At 39.9% G+C, this 20919-nt stretch overlaps 1 protein-coding gene across 1 annotated transcript in view; it reads right to left on the bottom strand.

The window, feature by feature from the left end:
- Positions 1-20919, bottom strand: part of CBL (Cbl proto-oncogene) — a 71279-nt gene that overhangs the window by 43163 nt on the left and 7197 nt on the right. Inside the window, exon 2 of the mRNA XM_060786953.2 lies at positions 11295-11542. Coding sequence (XP_060642936.2) covers positions 11295-11542 — 248 coding nt within the window. The remainder of the gene's footprint in view (positions 1-11294; positions 11543-20919) is intronic.

Raw genomic sequence — 20919 nt, forward strand, 5'->3', positions numbered from 1 at the left:
AGGGTCAAGTTTGTTCAGTTCAGAGATTGATGAAGGGGGATACAAACAGCTTACACATCCAAGTCAAGAGGGGTTTTTTTTCCATTCAGAGAAACAGAACATTATTTTTACACTCAGGATTTCAACCTAGCCTCTACAAGTCAGCTAGGATCAATGGAAGAGAGGAGGGGGATCTTATGACCCACAAACATACATACTATACTTGAAATGAGATGGAGCTGAGTGAGCGCTTTTGCAGAGCTAGACAGATTGGGCCTTGAAAATGAACTGAAATCTGACAAAATAGCATGTCATCTCATCCAACTCTATGATTCTATGTGATAGAAGGTAATTCCCGCTCGTTTTAGAAGCACTGGGTTAAACACACCTCAAGAATTAAAATAGATCTCGGATTCTACAGCACAGTATTGTAATCTTGAACCTCCCATGTAAACAAAGATCTTTGTCTCTCAGTGCTACTATAACACTGGCCAACACACGATTTAGTGCCAACCTACTGATTCCGAAAATGGCACCCCCATCAGTGCTAGTTTTTTGAGATACAGAACATATGCCACTCGCCATCTGTTCACCCATAAGAAATTGTGATAACCATATCAAAGAAACTAAAGCCGATGCAGTGTGATTTTCTGAATCAGCACCCCAAATAACCCCAGAAACAGCCTACAAACTGAGACATCACAAAACTGTTATTTTGATGTATTGTCAAAGGCTTTCATGGCCGGAATCACAGGGTTGCTGTAAGTTTTTCGGGCTGTATGGCCGTGTTCCAGAAGCATTCTCTCCTGATGTTTCGCCTGCATCTATGGCAGGCATCCTCAGAGAACACAGAAATGCTGGACCACGCTAACGACCACCATGTCAGACTACACAGAGAAGTTTACAAGTAAAAAGTAAATACAATATATTATTATTATCATAGCACAATATTAATATTATATATTACATTGTACTATAACATTATACTGTAATATTATTAGTAATATTACATTTAATATAAAACATATAATTATAATATCATTTTATTAGTAGTAGTATATTGTATTACATTATAATATTATCAATATTATATGTATATACAATATATTATATTATATTATAAGCACAGTGATGGAACTGCCTTCATGGCTTCCCTCTTCATTCCGATCTCAGAACAGCAGTTGGTGCTGGGGGGGGGGGGGCTCCCAACTGATGACACTGGAGCAGGTGAAACGTCAGGAGACAATGCTTCTGGGAACATGGCCATATAGCCTGAAAAACTTACAGCAAAACTGTTATTTTGTTGGGCTGTGCAGTCCACCATCCACCAAGAGGAAAAGTGTAGTAGTATATGTGCCTTCGTTTGTCAACCCCATGCATTTTCTTAGCCAAGGGATACTCGGAGTGAGTTTTCACAATTCTTCCTCTGAAATAGAGCCTACAGCACCTGGCAGTCTCCCATCCAAGAACTAACCAGGGCTGTCCCTGTTTAGCTTCCAATTTCAGATAGGATCTGATGCCTTTACGTTCCCAAGTTGCAAGGATTTCTCAAACTCCTAGGTGCCAGGATAGTGTTTCAGAGCAGATACCACCAGCTCCATTCAGATTTAGCAGGGCCATTGCTTCTAACTATCAGCATCAAATCTGTACAGGGTAAAATATGCTCTGTTAAGTCAGTACAATCATATTTGTACAGATCAGAGTACCCAATGCAAGGCCCACACTAACCCAGATCAAACTCAAACATTTCCAACTATGTCTTCCTCTCAACTTGGCAATCCCTAGCCAGTGGGGGCTGAGCCTACGGTATCTTTGAAAAGCAATTCTTAAACAGGTTTAAAATGAGTGATGCACAATCCTACACATTAATAACCAGAGTACTATGAACAATAAAAAGACACACACCTCAAGATGAGGAATGCCCTATACAGAAAGCACTGCACCCTTCTAGGATGATGTAAACAGTGTCAGCTTGTGACATTGCCTCATGGGGTCATGTGCTGGTGTACTGAAGCAACAACAACAACAACTCAAGATAAGCTAGAACAGTAAGCATGTTCCAAAAATGTGGGCCTGTTTTTGAAAGGAAGCTAGCCAACTGAGAAAAATCTGATTATATGGATATGAGACGGTTTGACAAAGGAACATTTGCTTTACTGGAGTTTTCCTCTCCAAGTTTTCATGAAAGAAACTAAACTCGATTTTGGAGGTCAACACTACACTTCGCTGAAAAGAAGACATAGGATTGTTCCAGATGTCTCTTAACCTATGGAAGTGAGAACATTAGTCTGCTCTGTAATATAAATTGCAACCTGTTTCACATCACCAATAATAATTCCACACAAAGGGAGGCTGAACTCCTGAGCTTAAAGCACATACACGCCACAAATAAGTGCTTTGACATATGTTGGATCGCCTTTGGTTAAATGTAATGTTCTTTTACTCATCTGTAATGCGTATACCATAGAAATCACCTTCTCCCACCATAGTCTTGTACCTTTCATTCTGACATGTGGAGATGGTAGTGTCAGGATGAAATAGGTTAGGTTAACCTCCCAAAGTATGTCTTTAGTCTCACAAAAGAGCACCTAGACGTCAATGATTTTCCATCTCCATTTCTAATCTATCACTGTGGCAGCTAAATGGCAGTGAAGGATTCCTGTAATAGCAAAACAATGCGTGCGAGCAACAACTGTCCTGCTGATACCAGTTTAACTCTGACCCTGACAAAGAAGTGCTGAATAGTCATGCTTCAACCTCCTATGTTGACATTTCTAAGCTTCTTGCAGCTCCGCAGCCTACTTCACCGAGTAATCAGTTTTTAAAAATAGACACACAACGGAACTACTTTCGACTAAATGTTCAGCACAGGAAGTGAATGAAATTCCACTCAGCTCATGCTGAGAGCCCCGTAAGTCACCTCCCCGAAAGACAAAGCAAATGATATATGAAATGAACCACTGGTTGTCTCTCACTTCTGAGAATTATCTAGGTATCTGCTCATATGCACCTAATATTTTGGAGCCACTCTATGGTTTGGGAAATGCAACCATATCAACACCAGAACGACATTCCGATGCAATTGACATAAACATTTCACACAGATTCAAAGAGAAGTACGAGGACTTAATAAAAACTATTGCCCCCACCTTCGTAACTCCTAAACAGATGGCAGTATTGGTATGCGGCAGGTACTGGCTTGTTCAGTAGACTCTCCTCTACAATTCCATTGTGGCAGGAAGTCTTAGCATTGAATGGTTGTGTTTTTAAAGTGTGAAGTATGGAACCCTGCACAGACGGCCGATCAATGCGAATTAAGCAACGTGCAGTCATTGAATTCTTGACAGCAGAAGGTGTCACCTCAATATCTTAAAACTTACTTGCCCAATGACGCACAGTACTCACATCAACACAATCACTATAAACAGGTTGCATTCTCTGATGAATTTCCTTTGGGTGACACCTTTTGCTGTCAAGAATTCAATGACTGCATGTTGCTTAAGTCACATTGACCGACTGTCTGTGCAGAGTTCCATACTTCGCACTATAACAACACAACCGTTCAATGCTAAGGCTTCCCACCAAAATGGAATTATAGAGGAGAGTCTACTGAACAAGCCAGTACCTGCTGCATACCAGTACTGCCATCTGTTGAGGAGTTACGAAGGTGGAGGCATTGATTTTCATTCAACCTTCATACTAAAATAATGTGAGTGTGAGCACCCGTTAGGATAACACCAGAATAAGAAGTTTTTTTGAAAGAGTAACCAATTATTTCATTTTGCATGGTGTTGCACAATTAAACCGTCAAATCATCTGGAAATTATGGTGGGAAATTTTAGCTCTTTTCTGTTTGGCGGAGTATTCATCTCACAATGTTGATCACTCTTTCAACAACCCTAAGGACCGGAAGAATTAAAGTGAAAGCGAGGGCGCCAAGCATTTGTAACAGAAGCCAGAATCCCATCCTTATTTAAGCATTATAGGAGAAACTAAGCACATTTTCCACAAGGCAATGGGTTTCGTTAGGCAGCAAGCAGTTCACGTTCGTATGTAGCAACCTGGCATTCAAAAGCCTCCTTTTTTATGGCCAGCTTTTGAATTTTCCTCTTAAGATACTCTCATTGAAATGCAGAAGTAGGCTCCACAAGTTTTCAACACGCTGAAGGAAAGTTTCGTTTGAAGGAAGCGGCAGGGAACTCTTTCACATCAAGCTTTGATAGGCTGCCTTAAAAACAAGAGTTCGAATCTTTTCCCACACTTTAAAACTACACAAAATCATCAGGAGTACTAACATTTAAAGCAATTTTAAGAAAACAATGTTTGAAATGCTTTTCCTCTCCAGAACATCAATTTCCTGCTTAGCTCTGGCTGTATACGTATTTCAAAGGCTGTGCACATTGCATATACAGAAAGATACTGAATATCTGCGGCTTTTCCTGTATGGATTTGTTCTTCGGTGCCCTCAAGCCAATGACTAATATGAAAACTTGCTGAGACAGCGCTGCAAGAGGAGACAACAAATGTTCCAAGCTGAACACCTTGGCTGCCATTGAGATCTAATTGCCAAACATTTCGGCAACCTTTCCACATAGGCCTGGCCATCTAATTCCTATAAATGGGAGAGAGAGAGAAAGAGAGAGAGGAGGAGGAGTGCCAAGAGAGCATATCCTTGCAGCAGGATGTTAAACTGCTTCACATACCACACTTGGTTTCCCCTTTGTCACAGTCAGATGGTGGTGTCAAGGGCTACATTTCTGTCTCTGGGGGGGGGGGGGGGGATGAAATATTAAAATGCACAGCTGATCTTCTGAATTGGGTAATATGCAAGGAGGCTCACAAGTACAAAGGCTGTTCAGAACGTTAATGGATCTAACTGCATTTCAGAACAGATGAAGTATAACAGATGAAGGGGATGTACTTGAGTATATATTTGAGTATAAGCCGACGTGAATATAAGCCAAGGCACCTAATTTTACCCCCAAAATTTGGGAAACCATATTGACTCGAATGTAAGCCCAAGGTGGGAAATGAGGCAACTCCTGGTAAATTTCAAAATAAAAATAGATACCAATAAAATTACATTAATTGAGGCATCAGTAGGTTAAATGTTTTTGAATCTATATATATAAAAACTAGCAGTCCCCTGCCACGTGTTGCTGTGGCCCACATGGGGGTTCTGTGTGGGATTTTTGGCCCAATTCTATCGTTGCTGCAATTCAGAATGCTCTGTGATTGTAGGTGAACTATAAATCCCAGCAACTACAACTCCCAAATGTCAAGATTCAATTTTCCCAAACTCCACCAGTGTTCACATTTGGGCATATTGAGTATTCGAGTAGAGTTTGGTCCAGATCCATCATTGTTTGAGTCCACAGTGATCTTTGGATGTAGGTGAAGTACAACTTCAAAACCAAAGGACATTCCCCTCCAAACCCTTCCAGTATTTTCTGTTGGTCATGGGAGAACAAGTTTGGCCCAATTCTATTGTTGGTGGGGTTCAGAATGCTCTTTGATTTTAGATGAATTATAAATCCCAACAACTACAACTCCCAAATGACAAAATCAATTTTTTTGAGTGAAGGACATAATTGGGTTGTTAGGTGTTTTGTGTCCAAATTTGCTGTCAATTCGTCCAGTGGTTTCTGAGTTCTGTGAATCCCACAAACGAACATTACATTTTTATTTATATAGATGCTCTGTGCATAATGAGTACCTTAAAAACAAAAGAACCAATGAATGAAATCACACCAAATTTGGCAACAAAACATCTCACTACATAAGGCGTGACCATCACTCAAAAATTATGATGTTGTCATTTGGGAGTTGTCGTTGCTGGGATTTATAGTTCACCTATAATCAAAGCTCATTCTGAACTCCACCAACAATGAAATTGAACCAAACTTGGCACACAGGACTCCCCTGACCAACAGAAAACACTAGAAGGGTTTGGTGGGCATTGACCTTGGGTTTTGGAGTTGTAGTTCACCTACATCTAGAGAGCACTGTGGACTCAAACAATGAAGGATCTGGACCAAACTTGGCACAAATATTCCATATGCCCAAATATGAACACAGATGGGGTTTGGGGGAAATAGACCTTGACATTTGGGAGTTGTAGTTACTGGGATTTATAGTTCACCTACAATCAAAGAGCCTTCTGAACCTCACAAACGACAGAATTGGGGCAAACTTCCCACACCGAACCCCCATGAGCAACAGAAAATTCTTAAGGCCACCCAGTCCAAATTCCTTTACCAGGGCAAGAAAGCATAATCAAAGCCCTGCTGACAAAAAGCCATCCAGCCATAGGTAAAGATGATTCACACACACACAGATATAGCATCATAGATTTGAAAGGGACCCCAAAAGAAGGACAATAATATCTTGCATGTTCCAGAGTAGGCAAACCAGGCAATCTCCACGTCAACACTGACAAAGAAACAGCAAGAAATACTGTTTACCCACAAGCAGAAAGAAATTACATATATTAGAAACCAATACTTTTTCATTACTTTATTTTCCAGATCATCAGACTGGGCCACAGCAACGCGTGGCAGGGGACCGCTAGTACTTATATAAAACTGTAATTTAACATAAGACTGTCCAACTCTGATTAAACCATTATTCTAACCTTCTTTAATGTAAATGTGCTTACGTATCCTTCCAATAATAATAAAGTAAAATAATTCATGTAATAATAATAATAGAGTAAAATAATGGAAATATAATTATAACAGTAATTATAAAGTAATAAACATAATAATAGAGTAAAATAATAAATGTAAGAATAATAAATAGACCCCTTATGGGAGAAGGGCGGGGTAGAAATGTATGAAAATAAATAAAATAAAAAATAGAGTAAAATAATAAATGCAAATAATAAATGTAATAATAATAATAGAATAAAATAATTTAAATTTGATAATAATAATAATAGAGTAAAATAATAAATGTAATAATAATTTATTTATTTATTTATTTATTTAGTACACTTGTATACCGTTAATATCTCAGCCTGTGCGGCGACTCATTGCGGTTTACAACATATTTAAAAATACAATATTCACTTTAAAAATATAAAATAAAATATAAAAAATACATACATATACATACATAGTATTGGGCCACCAATACAGACCGGAACATCTCATAGTTAAAGTCGTAATCCAATTCGTTATCCTTGATTGCTAGTCCATGATCAAAACATAATAAATAGTCCCCTTATGGGGAGAAGGGTGGGATAGAAATGTACAAAAATAAATAAAATAAAAATAGAGTAAAATAATAATGCAAAAAATAATAATAGAGTAAAATAATTTAAATCTGATCATAATTGAGTAAAATAATAATAATAATAATAATAATAATAATAATAGAGTAAAATAATATATATCCTTGACTTGAGTATAAGGCAAGGGAAGCTTTTTCAGTCTGAAAAAGAGCTGAAAAACTAGGCTTATGCTCAAGTATATACGATAATTCATGGCCTGGGGTTAAGTAGTGACTTCATTCATGCTCAAGACGTTCCTACTAGACGTCTTTCTCATCAACATCCCAGGCCTGGACTTAGTAAGGAAAGAAGGCTGAAACAAGGAAACACCTAAACCGCTGATGTCACAACAATAGCACACCCAACTCCCATTCCCACTGTGGTGTCAAAGGAGGAAAACAGCTTCCGTAACCTAAAGCCACATGGCTGAGAGACTTGGAATAGATGCATCAATGGGAGGAACTTCAGATGGCATTCTCCTCTGAGCAAAACAGACAAGTGGGACAGCAGGGGAAGTGGGGAAGGCACCAAAACCTCAATGTGAGCCAACTGCTGATTCCAATGTATTTCTTTATACCTGTTTCATCACACCAAGTTACAGAAACCGCTGGGAGCCTAGAAACAAAAGGGATCGCTTGAGAATGCTGGAGAGCACTCAAGCACCCACATTTAACCCAAAGAGAGATTGTTTTCTGGGGAACATAACCATAAATATTTTGAATGTGGGAGGGGATAATTCATCAGAAATTTTCCTTCCATAACTGAGGAATGTGCTATAGGTGCACCGTTGTTAGTGGAGAATTTGGAGAAACTAGCCGAGTCAACCAGAGGCTTTGCATACAACATAGATACAAAAGTCCTCATTCCACATGCTTTAGCCATCTCACACTCTCATCTCGTTCCTGAAGACTGAATCCCTTTGTGTTCCTTTTACTAATTTGAATAGTTTATAAATCACACCTTCACCCTCCAAACAAAAGCCTACTCCTGACAACGCTTCAAAGCAGGTCTGGGAGAGGAAAGAATGCTTGATTCACTGAAGAGCTTACCTTGACAGGTAACATAGTCAATAGATACACAGATAGATAGATAGATAGATAGATAGATAGTGATAATGTCAAGAGATACCTGGCTAAGATGGTTGGCTTAATATACACAATGGTGATCTCTAGTTCCTGCAGTGTTGCCCATCTTATAATTCCTATTCTTTAGAGCAGTGGTTCTCAATCTTCCTAATGCTGTGACCCCTTTATTATGTTGTGGTGACCCCCAACCATAACATTATTCTTGTTGCTACTTCATAACTGTAATTTTGCTACTGTTATGAATCGTAATGTAAATATCTGATATGCAGGATGTATTTTCATTCACTGGACTAATTTTGGCACAAATACTTGATACAGTCAAATTTGAATACTAGTGGGGTTGAGGGGAGATGGATTTTGTCATTTGGGAGTTGTACTTGCTGGGATTTATAGTTCACTTACAATCAAAGAGCATTCTGAACTCCATCAATGATGGAATAGAGGCAAACTTGGCACATAGAACTCCCATGACCAACAGAAAACACTGAAAGGGTTTGGTGGGCACTGATTGACCTTGAGTTTTGGAGTTCTAGTTCACCCACATCCAAAGAGCACTGTGGAATCAAACAATGATGGATCTGGCCAAAACTTGGCACAAATACACAATGTGCCCAAATATGAACACTGGTGGAGTTTGGGTAAAATAGACCTTGACATTTGGCAGTTGTAGTTGCTGGGATTTATAGTTCACCAATCAAAGAGCCCCTTTAAGCTCACTGCCAAACTTCCCACACAGAACCACCATGACCAACAGAAAATGGTGCTTTCTGATGGTCTTTGGCAACCCTCTGACACCCCCTTGCAATCCCCCCCCAGGGGCCCCGACCCCCAGGTTGAGAAAGGCTGCTTTAGACAATACAGAACACACTGGATCTGACATGATGTATATATATTTATCTGGCAAGATAAATGTTCATTTGCTCAGAACTGCTCATGCATAATCTTATCTAGATTCCCGTGCCCTTCAGGGAAATCCCACACTCTCTCACTTGAGGATCAGTAGCAGAGACAGGTAAATTATGTGCCCAGCCTTGTCAAAAGGAAAGCCAACAACAAGAAATGTGAACGGACAGGCACCCATTTAGCTACTTTATCTTTGCAGAGTGAACATGACACATAAAGATCTATATGGCTGGCTCCTCGTCATGCAACATCTGAAGACCCACAGCTGTCCTTTTGAGGCAAGATAATAATCTTTCTGAGTGTTAAGGCTGAGGCCTCCTTTACAAGATCTAACAGAGCAACAGGAATTAGGAGAAGTTCCTTTTCATATTTTCGGGGCTGTCTTCCAAAAGTAGCACACAGGGCATCATCTCTGCTGCTTTCCCTCCAATCTGCATTCAATTAAACTGCTATGCACACAGTTACAACTTGCTGCTGTTTTTAGTTTCTGTAACTGGATTTGTTTTCTCTAAATTTAAACAGTATGCTTTTGGTTTTAATTATCTCTTGCAAGTCACCTGCAGAGGGCTTTGTATGGAAAAAGAGAATCCACAAGCACTCAGAAGAAAAATAAATTCAAATGCTCTACACAAAACTTTCCTGAGATAATACAAAGCAATACATGTTACACGGCAATACTATAATACAAACATGATGTAATATTAACTAATTTGTGAACATGTACCTCTGTAAAAACCATGCCGTAAGTCTACATTTCTTTCCCAAACCTTTTTCTTTTTTCTATTTCCAGCTAATAAGGAACGTGACTTTATAAGACTAAATATGGAGACTTCAGAGATATATTGCATTTAGAATAGCTATATTTGTTGCTGAATTATATTTACTGATTCAGTATCACAATGTATTTATTAGAGTTGGGTTCAAATCACTGTTAATGAAAAGATTTGTAGTTTCTGGAGGGCCATTTTTGTGTAATTTCCAAAAACAGAAAGATGAAGAGAAAGACTAAAAGACCAGTGAAACAAATTCAGAAAAACAATATTTTTAGAAAGAATTAAGTCCACAAAATATCTGAGGCAGGGGGAATTTGTGGCGTCTTTTTCTCTCCCCGGCAGAAGAAGCCTCCTACATTTTTTTCTTGGAAAGTTACCTTCTCCTCCAGAGAGGGCCCTCAGAACTCACTTTCCCAGTGGCACTAGCATAGGGTGGCCATTGAAAGTTCTTCTCAGAGCATGATGGGAGTTGATGTTTTTATCTCTGTGTCTCCCAGCCAATAAAAAGCCTGGTGGTGTTCATGCTCTGATTGGCTGAGAATGGACACAACCGGCGACTACAATTCCCAGAACCCTTCTATTGTGGTTTGTCTTATTTTTAAAAAATGTTATGTTTAAAACTTAAAATAATTCTACAAAATCAGTAGATTAGTGAATTGTTTTGAAACTTGGCAGGCCTGCAGTTGTAAATGGGCTCTACAACTGAGGTAGGTTTCATGAGATAGGCCTTAAAATGACCAAGGATTGATCCTTTAAAGTTTTCCATTGTAGACAATGGGCCAAATCTCTGCCGAAATAAACAGAAAATACCCCTCCCCTTTCAGGTAAATTTCTGGTAAACAAAATGAGGGGTCAGATAAAAATGGACCCGAAAACGGTATGCCTTTTGGTCTGAATGCACATTACTAGTATTTATGAATAGTTCCCATCAGGACTCTCAAAGTAGCTGTCTGTCTCTCCATCTATCTTCGCTCTCAATAATAAATCACTGTCTAAAGAGAGATTAAAAACAATTTTATGACCATTTTTAATACCAAAAGTTATACAGAACCTCTACAATTTGAGCTCCTTGTCATAAAGAACAGTTAAAGCTCAGTGAAAGCAGAGCTGTTTTGACCTCACTAATACTGCATAGAAGTACAGCAATGAAGTTGCTGCTCCAGAGAAAGAACAGCCAAAAGAACAGTGTGAACAACTGAAAACAATGAACTTTGCAGCAGTGTTTCTTCACTTCCCATGAATGTTTCAATACAATCAAATTCCAATGCAAAACGCCATTACCTGGGCTGGGAATTCTCTTCATACATTCTCTCCTTTCCTTCTTTAAACAGGCTGATGGTCTGCTTTGTCTTTTTCATCAGGTTTTCCATGAACACCCTGAAATATTCATTATCTCCCAGCGTTTCCATCTTCCCCTCGTAGCGAGACAGGATGGTGCGCAGGTGCTGGTAAGTGTCAGGAAGCAGGTCGAGAATGTAAGGAGGGCTGTTTTTCAGGGCCAGCTTGGGATTCTGGCACAAACGCACAACCTGAGAAAAGAAGACAAGAAACCCATGAGAATTAAATATACGATTCCAACAAGTATTCCAGCATCTTCAACCGTCCTGTGAATTTTGAGAACCAGAATACAGAAGGCTATTCACAAACTACCGAAAGTCAAATTCATTACTGCTAACGCTGAAATCTGAAAAAAGAAATAGTTTTCTAAGCAAATTGTAATTTAATTTTATTAACATCAAAGACATGGAGCCACAACTAAAAGTGTTAGTATTCAGGTAAGCTCTGTAGTATGCTTTGTTTTACAGACTAATGAAAAATATGAGCACAGCTTTCCAAGATAGTGACAAAAAAGAAGAAGGTAGGAACCATGTGCTATCTTGCTCATTTTGTCTTGCTCCATATGGAGATGGTACAAATTACTGTACTTTGCCATGGTTCCCTGGCTGATACAGTTCCTTCTACTGACAATGGACTTAATGGTAAAGAGGAAGAAGCTATTATAGAGTACTTCTCTATGTCCAATACTGAAAGGCCTGCCAAACTCACATGCAGACAGGCACTCGTGATCCACACTAGCAGAAGTGAATATAACTGTAGGAAATATCAGGTCAAATATTCATATGAAGTCAACTTTAAAATGGACTTCGCTGATCCACATCCTAAACATTGCAAGATACTGCAAAGAGCTTTTGAGAGTCTGTCATCATATCACGATATGGGCCCCCAGTGGTTCCATGGGTTAAACCGTTGTGCTGACAGGACTGAAGACTGACAGGTCAGAGGTTCAAATCCAGGGAGAGCACAGATGAGCTCCCTCTGTCAGCTCCAGCTCCTTATGCAGGGACATGAGAGAAGCCTCCCAAAAGGATGGTAAAACATCAAAACATCCAGGCGTCCCCTGGGCAACGTCATTGCAGACGGTCAATTCTCTCACACCAGAAGCGACTTGCGTATCACAATGATGATGATGATGACTGTAGACAATACTACACAGTGTACAATATTCCCAGTTTCAATGTATTGTCGAAGGCTTTCATGGCCGGAATCACTGGGTTGTTGTAGGTTTTTTTGGGCTATATAGCCATGTTCTAGAGGCATTTTCTCCTGACGTTTTGCCTGCATCTATTGCAAGCATCCTCAGAGGTAGTGAGGTTCCCAGTTTCTTCAGATTGATTATGTATTGGAAGAACTCAAGGCTTTTTTGGGGAATATCATAATATCTCATGCCACCAGCAGTGACCATCAAAACAACAAATTACCTTACATCTAGAAATTCCTGGGTTTGCACACAAATAAGAGTCACCATACTGAACAAAGACTAACATTTTAAAAATCAATGGATTTTAACACATTCCAATTATGGCTGTGGTCAAATGATAACACTTGTGTTCTCATATTTATTTATTTGCTTTATTTCTATACCGCATTTTTCAGCCCAAACAGGCGACTCAATGCGGTTTACATGGTACAAATTATCAACAATGTCAGTGCAATTAAAACGCAACAAATGAAACAACAGGATCAACAACATCAATCAACAACAATTAACAAATCAAAACAAGACAAGTCAACAAAACACAACATAACGCCTCAGTGAAATCAGATCCGTTCTCATAATCCTTGTGCCATTCCTATGTTCCATTTACCGTCTTCCTATGATTGGTTGCACTGTTTAACCAAACACTTGTTCATAAAGCCAGGTCTTGACCTTTCTCCGAAACGCCAGCAACGAAGGTGCCTGTCTGATGTCTACCGGTAAGGCATTCCATAGCCGAGGGGCCACCACTGAGAAGGCCCTGTCTCTCGTCCCCGCCAAGCGCGCCTGTGACGCAGGCGGGACCGGGAGCAGGGCCTCCCCAGACGATCTTAATGTTCTAGTCGGTTCATAGGTGGAGATGCGTTCGGAGAGGTAAGTGGGGCCAGAACCGTCATATTTAACAACTATTTCTCAACAAAAAGAAGCCCTCTCATATTCTTACCATTCTCTTTGTTATGATGTAGCTCATAATATCCCCACTCCAAGTTGAAACCAGCCATTGTTTTTGTTCCCTGCATATCCAAACCTATTGCTGATTTTAAATTAGTCTGCAATCTCCATCTTGAAAGATACCTTTTGGATTTTTCCTGTTTCTTCTCGGATTTTTGTACCTTGCTTAAATGTTCGCATATTTGCACACCTTTGTGGCTTTTCAATTGGTCTTACCAGTAGTATTCCAACCATAGGTTTCTATTTTCCCCAAAGAACTATCTTTGTTTTGCTTCATTTCATTCATTTTGAAAACACTCCAGTACATAGTAGCAACCAACAATTAGACTCCAGCACAAGGATACAACCATGCATCCCAGGCATCAAAAACAGAAATAACCTCCCTTTTTTTTGTACCATATTCCCTCTTTTCAAAGATACATTTTCTAATTTTAAGGGTTCACCACAAGTACAAGCCGGATGCCTGGAAGCTAAAGCAAAGAATAGACACTTCCCTGGTCCTGATGTTGTAGACCAAAATGACCTAGAAGTCATTACACATATTTCTGAATATCTGAAGACACATTTTATGGCTTAAGGAAACAGAGCAAAACACTCACAATTTTGTTAATAAATGGGGAAGGAAGGAAGCATTCACTGGAAAGCTTTAGAGCAATGTGCTTTATTAGTCAACATTACTGTTGCTAAACAATACTCAAATCCAACGATTTCTTTCAAACTCATTGAACAGTTAAGTATTACTATGAGCTAGCGTTATGAGAACAAGATCCAGGGATTATTGAACCAACATGCTCTCCATTATTTTCTCCTCCTTCTGTTATTGGGAAATCAGACACCCCCCCCCCCCCCAACAATATGAATTACATAAAACATGTGCATTATGAGATGTAACTTCAGTGGAGAATATAGCCAGCCACGTGGTCATTTCTAATTGTGATAAAAAGTAACCTTTCTATGAAATTCCTTGGAAATTCCCCCAGATCATGAACTCACATCTCCCTTGCCTAACCTCACCCAGAAAAAATAGCCATAATCCAATTTCCTTTATCTATCTAGCATGATATGATCTAGGCTAGCACTACATTGCCTTATCAATAGCACCTATCCAGATCCCATCTGGGACTCCTCCATTGTATGTAACGGTGCCTCAGACACCTTTGGTCCATCGGTCTGCATCACCTTTGTTTAGCTGGCATTGGACCATCAAACCACATCCCACCTAGACGGACCCAGTTTCTGGAAAGGACTCACAGATGAAAGACTTCAGATCCACAAATCAATGTTTATTAAATTTTCCACCTTGTCTCCAATTGGCTCAGAGGCTGCGGATCCTAGCTAGTACCCTCCAGGACCAATGAGGGACTGGTGTGGCAATTTCTGATTGTTCTGTACCGCTTCTTCTTTCTGTCAAATGTACTATAAATAAACCCATGTCTTTCCAGTTTGGGTACGTCAGTACTTTGGAGTGCTTTTCTCTGCTGACATCCTTTCTGGCCCAGGAGAATAAAAACTCAGCTTTTGCCCTCTAACCTGTCTGTGTCCTGATTTGACATTCTGGATCAGCTCCCCGAAGTTGTGATTTTCGTGGAGGTGAAATCACATTACACAGTGTTATGACTGAAAAGGGATCAGAAGCATCTGTTTCATCTCAGGTTAACCAGAGTTTAGTATGGCAACCAAATTCTAAACCAAGGTGGACCATGGTTGGTTATTTGAGGGCTGTTGGGTTCCGAAGTATAATTAACCAGCACAGCCAACCATAATGTATAATGGGACTTGCAGAGCAACACCTTTTGGGCACACACAAGTTACCTATTCCTACTTTTAAGTTTGCTGTCATCTATTGCTGGGAAAAGCTAAATTCATAAAGTATGGTTTGATGGTGGATTATTTCTGCTAACTCCAACCAAAATGAACCAATTTATCTGGGTTCAATGTGGTTAACTCAAATCAGAATTAAGTTTTCCAGACCCCTCCTTGTGGGTGACTGTTACCTCCAAACTTGCCCTGAGGGGCACAAAAATATTTGTCTTCTGTTGGGTTCCTTTTATGTGTACTTGCAAAATGCCAGTAGTGCCAAAAACAATTTTCACGGCTTTGAGAAATCAGCAGTGTACCAGAAAATTAGCACACACTGCATTCATTCTCCCTCTTTGGTTCCTTAATAGACTACTGATAAAGGACAATGACTTCAAAAGAGAGAACAGGCATCACATCAAGTCTGGATGTATTTACCGTATCAATTAGGCAAGTACTATGTGACTACATCAAATCCTCTAGCATGAGTATTTCTCATTTTTTTTTAAAAAAACCTGTCAACTTCTCCCTTCCCAAAATGTTCAATGCAGGTCTTTGATCATTAAGGAGAAAGACACAAGAAGGAAAGATTGACATGAAGTTGATAATCCCGACATCTTTATGTTTAAAATGGGAACAATGTGAAGGAAATAGAACATGCCTATTTTCTCATTAGCTTAAAATATATTTTGTATACACTAAGACAATCCACACTTCAAATGACTGTTGAATAGTTTTGAAATGTGAGTTGTTTTAATGTATACAAAAACCCACTATGTTTTATTCTGACATAAAATCAGAAAAGAGGAAACAGTAAAACTGATTTTGTGTCAGAGGTACAAGGCAGAAAAACGTCAAGATGAAAAAGTGTCATTTGGCCACTTCTTCATTTCTGCACGACTGCAAGGAAATTAAAGCTTAATAAGACACAATGAGCGAAACAAGAACAAGAACCCATGTGCAAACCATAACGTAATGTTAGCGGCCTACTTTTAACCTACAGCAGAAAACGTATAAGAACTTTTGCAACTCTTATGTCAGAAGAAAGTCAGACATGAATTTAATCAAAACCTAATTTATCTAGTATGAAGTTTTGTAGGCTCATATCACCAAAAATATATTAAATGTGCTGAGATGGTGAACCTTCTTGATTAGGTTTTCTTATCTTTCAAGTGGCACAGTAGGTTGAACCTTTGTGCCGGCAGGACTGAAGACCGACAGGTTGCAGGTTCGAATCCGGGGAGAGGTGGATGAGCTCCCTCTATCAGCTCCAGCTCCTCATGCCGGGACATAAGAGAAACCATCCACAAGGATGATAAAAACATCAAATCATCCGGGCATCCCCTGGGCAACGTCCTTGCAGACTGCCATTCTCTCACACCAGAAGCGACTTGCAGTTTCTCAGGTCGCTCCTGACATGACCAAAATTTCATCTTTCAAATCTATATTACCTTTGGCTTTCTCTGCCCATTTCCACACATATAATGTAAGCTTCTACTTGTCACACCACAAAAAGTGGGTAATATGCAAGTAGGTAAAAGTGTCCATCTTTCCCCAGGTATTACCTTGGCTCCACACCTTTTCTTTTTTATACGTTATCTATATGAAGGGGATGCAGTAATTTATAGAGTTCTCTCTTCAAACAGAAGTTAAGCATCAATAAGCATGCAAACTTGTGATTTATGGTTATGTTACCTGGGTGTGTAGCCTGCAAAGATATTTAAAAGGTCAGCATCAAAAGCTTGCTACACAACTGTGCTGTTCAAGCACAAAGGTCACTACTCTAATGCAGGCCATTAATGATGTAGCTACATTTTCCATATCCTTCAGTTACAAAACTTCCGAGTCTTTCTACATCCAGTTCCTCAAACGCTGTGCAAACTTCTGCTCAACTTGACTGCAATTCACTTGTCAACTCCTAATCACTAACAGTGTTCTGAAGTTCAAATGTGTCACCTCCAGCCAAAATAATGAAAAACAAATTGTCACATCATATGTCATGCCATTAAAAGCTTGTGCTTTAATTGCTGCACATCAGAGGAGAGTTAGCATGGAGATGACAAGGAAACCAGTTCCTCTTATATGAGCTCAGGAAAATATGTAGGGTGTTTACAGACTAAATTAAGATAATGATTTTTTTACTCTCCCAACAAGCTTTATCAACACAAAATTTCAAGATATAAGATATGCTGTACTATTGGATCTACTGAGCCTATGGAACTGGCCTATTATCAAGTGGTTTGAACAAAAGTTATGATCAAGAACCCACCATTCTATGTCCCACAATTCCCCCAATATAAGCATGGAAAAACAAAGGCAGAGACACCAACTATCTCCATTAACATTCACAGCAGATTTAGAGGCAAGCAGACCAAAATAAAAGAGGAGGGAACAGGAATGGGCCTCCTTCAAGCTTAAAGCCCCTACAATGAAAACAAGAATGGAGGGATGCAATTTGTACATTGACAAGTGAGAATCTGAATGTCAAAATCTGACATACTTCCCAATTTGTATTTTGACAGTAATATATGAATAACATTAATTAAAATTTACTTCAGCCTAAAAAATGTAAGAATCCAATGTAACCTTAATTTCTCTAGCATTTCAAACAAAGACTAAAGCAAAGAGGGAGAAAGCACAACCATATAGAATATAACTAGAATAGCTACTTTTAGGGCTGTCACACAAATCCATTAGTAGGGGGGAAAATTCATGTCAGGAGCAACTTGAGAAACTGCAAGTCGCTTCTGGTGTGAGATAATTGGCTGTCTGCAAGGACGTTGCCCAGGGGATGCCCAGATGTTTTGATGTTTTACCATCCTTTTGGGAGGCTTCTCTCATGCCCCCACATGGGGAGCTGGAGCTGACAGAGGGAGCTCATCTGCATTCTCCCCGGATTCAAACCATTACCTGTTGGTCTTCAGTCCTACCACAAAAGGGTTTAACCCACTAAGACACCAAAGGCTCCTAGGAAATATAAATTGAAGGTTTGCCCATCCTACTTATATTTTGTTTGTGACAGGATAGATTCAGGTCAGACTCAAGCCTCTGTCATAAATTCTGGAAGGATACTGGAAACTTTTAAACAAATTTCATTTAATCTGCCAGAACTACACTTCCCAGACTTCCCTCGAAGCTATGACAGCTGAACTGGATGAAAACCAGACTACAGTTTATTTATGGTGTAAACATGGCCTCCACGTCTCTGTTCTCCTTTTGATGTTTCTTTCCTAGGAGCTGGGGATCCCAGAACCCACAAAAATGTCTTCCTTTCAAACATGAAATGCTCAAATGCCTGCTCATTGTGCTGGTGGATATAAGCCTGAAATATACCATATTTGGGGTTAACAACATCGTCTCTTGGTCATCTCAGCTTGATGGAAGAACTCCGCTGGCAACAGGAATCATCCGCCTGCCAGTCACACTTCCCATTTTTATAAAGCTATGCAAAAGCAGCTGTGGTGACAATCATTTTCACTGTTAAAGAAACCCCTGCAGTCTAGGTCAGCAGACACCGTTGTGCATGAAAACCCCATCAGAAAATGTTATTTACACATGCATGCATTCATAGCAAGATGCCAAATACATTTATTTTGCACCAGAATTCCCACCTATTGTAATACACAAAATCAAGACATATATATTGTTAAATTTATCTACAGAACAATCCAACATATGCCTGCTATTTCCACTGGCTTCACCCCTTGGGAAGATAACCTTCTCAATTTGCATGTTGTGCTCAAAATTGTCTCATGATATTTGCAAGGATGTCATATTTTTCAGCCAACTTATAGGAAGGGCCTCGCTGAATCAGACCATCAGCATATCTAGAGTAGTATCCTGTTTGCCACAGCAGTCTTTGCAAAATGCAATCATGACAGCAATGGCTCTCCTCGACTATCATTCAATAGCAACGGGTATCGAGATGAATGGTGTCGCTGATTATGGTAGCAGTGTGCAGCCGCTGTGGTGATTAACACAAACATAAATTTGTCTCATATCTGGTATCTAAGCATTTATTAGTATTTTAAGCACTGCACAAATACGACAGTCCCGGCTGACACAGCCACGCCTAATAAACAAAATGACACAAAAGGAAAGAGGAAAGCAAGCAAATTCAGGAAGTGGGAGCACAGATATTTCTGGGGGCAGGACATGTGTGTGCAGGAAGCTCTTTGCAGCTGTTCCTTGCTTGGCCAGATTGCCCCATGCAAAGATTGTGCTCCTGAAAGGGAAGGAGCACAATCTCCCAGTGGACTTTGGTGCCCTGGCCTCTAACAGCCATCCAAGTTGGTGGCCATATTCTACAGAAGGGTACATCCTCTCACTATCTGTTTTCTCACAAAATACTTCTTTTCATCTGTTCTAAATCTTCACTGGCTAATCCCAATTTCTAGTATGGAAAGGAAAAGCCCCTTCCCCTTATTCATTTTATGTTCTACTAGCTGTGGCCAAACTTCCCCCCCTCTTCCTCTCCTTCTTTCTTTCTTTCTTTCTTTCTTTCTTTCTTTCTTTCTCCTTCCTTCCTTCCTTCTCTTCCTCTTCCCCCCCCCCCCTTTCTTTCTCTTCCCCTTTCTCTCCCTTTCTTCCTTCTCTACCTATTCTTGGACTGCAACTCTCAGCAGTCCTCCTGGTCAATCTATCTACCTACCTATCTATCTCTATCTAATCTATCTATCTTATCTGTCTGGAGGATTGCTGGGAGTTGCAGTCCATGAATAGGAATTTGGAAATATGCAGGGATTGGGATGCTCTCAAAGAAATCCAAGCAGTAGAAAGCTTGCAGCTTGGAAGCAGTGCATTTGGATCATCCTATTCTCCTAAAGGGCCTGGCTTAGAGGATGCTGGGAGCTGTAGTCTGGAAGAGAGTTTGGATATGCTATTTTGAGTTTTGTTTGACAGAGGGAGTCACTTTGCGCTGTAGCATCTTTTTGCTTTCTTTGGTTTTTTAAGTCCCTTCCACTGTGTTTTTCAGTGTTTTTATGAGTGATGGTCACTTGTTGGCCTGATAGGTGTCTTGTGTCCAAATTTTGTGTCAGTTCGTCCAGTGGTTTTTGAGTTATGTTAATCCCACAAACGAACATTACATTTTTATTTATATAGATTAGAAATATGTATACCTGATTGTCTGATTCTCATGCAGCATATAACTTGTGAACAAGCCCTCTGTTTCCTGAACTATGGTAGTGACTTATTTTTTTCTACCGTCTCTGGTTACTTCTGGATCGAAGCAGTGAAGACATCCGCCCTTGCGCTATGCTACTCTGCTGCTGAGTACGCATGCCCAGTGTGGAACACATCTCACCACACTAAAACAGTGGATGTGGCTCTTAATGAGACATGCCGCATTATCACAGGGTGTCTGTGCCCTACACCACTGGAGAAATTACACTGCTTAGCCGGTATTGCACCACCTGACATCCGCCAGGAAGTAGTAGCCAATAGTGAAAGGACCAAGGCAGAGACATCTTCAGCTCATCCCCTGTTTGGGTATCAGCCAGCACGTCAATGACTTAAATCAATAAATAGTTTTCTTAGATCTACAGAGACACTCGCTGGAACACCTCAGCAAGCGAGAGTTCAAAAGTGGCAGGCTCAAACAGCACCTCAATCCGTGGGTGA

This window comes from Anolis sagrei, chromosome 7, assembly GCF_037176765.1.
Source record: "Anolis sagrei isolate rAnoSag1 chromosome 7, rAnoSag1.mat, whole genome shotgun sequence".
Lineage (NCBI taxonomy): Eukaryota > Metazoa > Chordata > Lepidosauria > Squamata > Dactyloidae > Anolis > Anolis sagrei.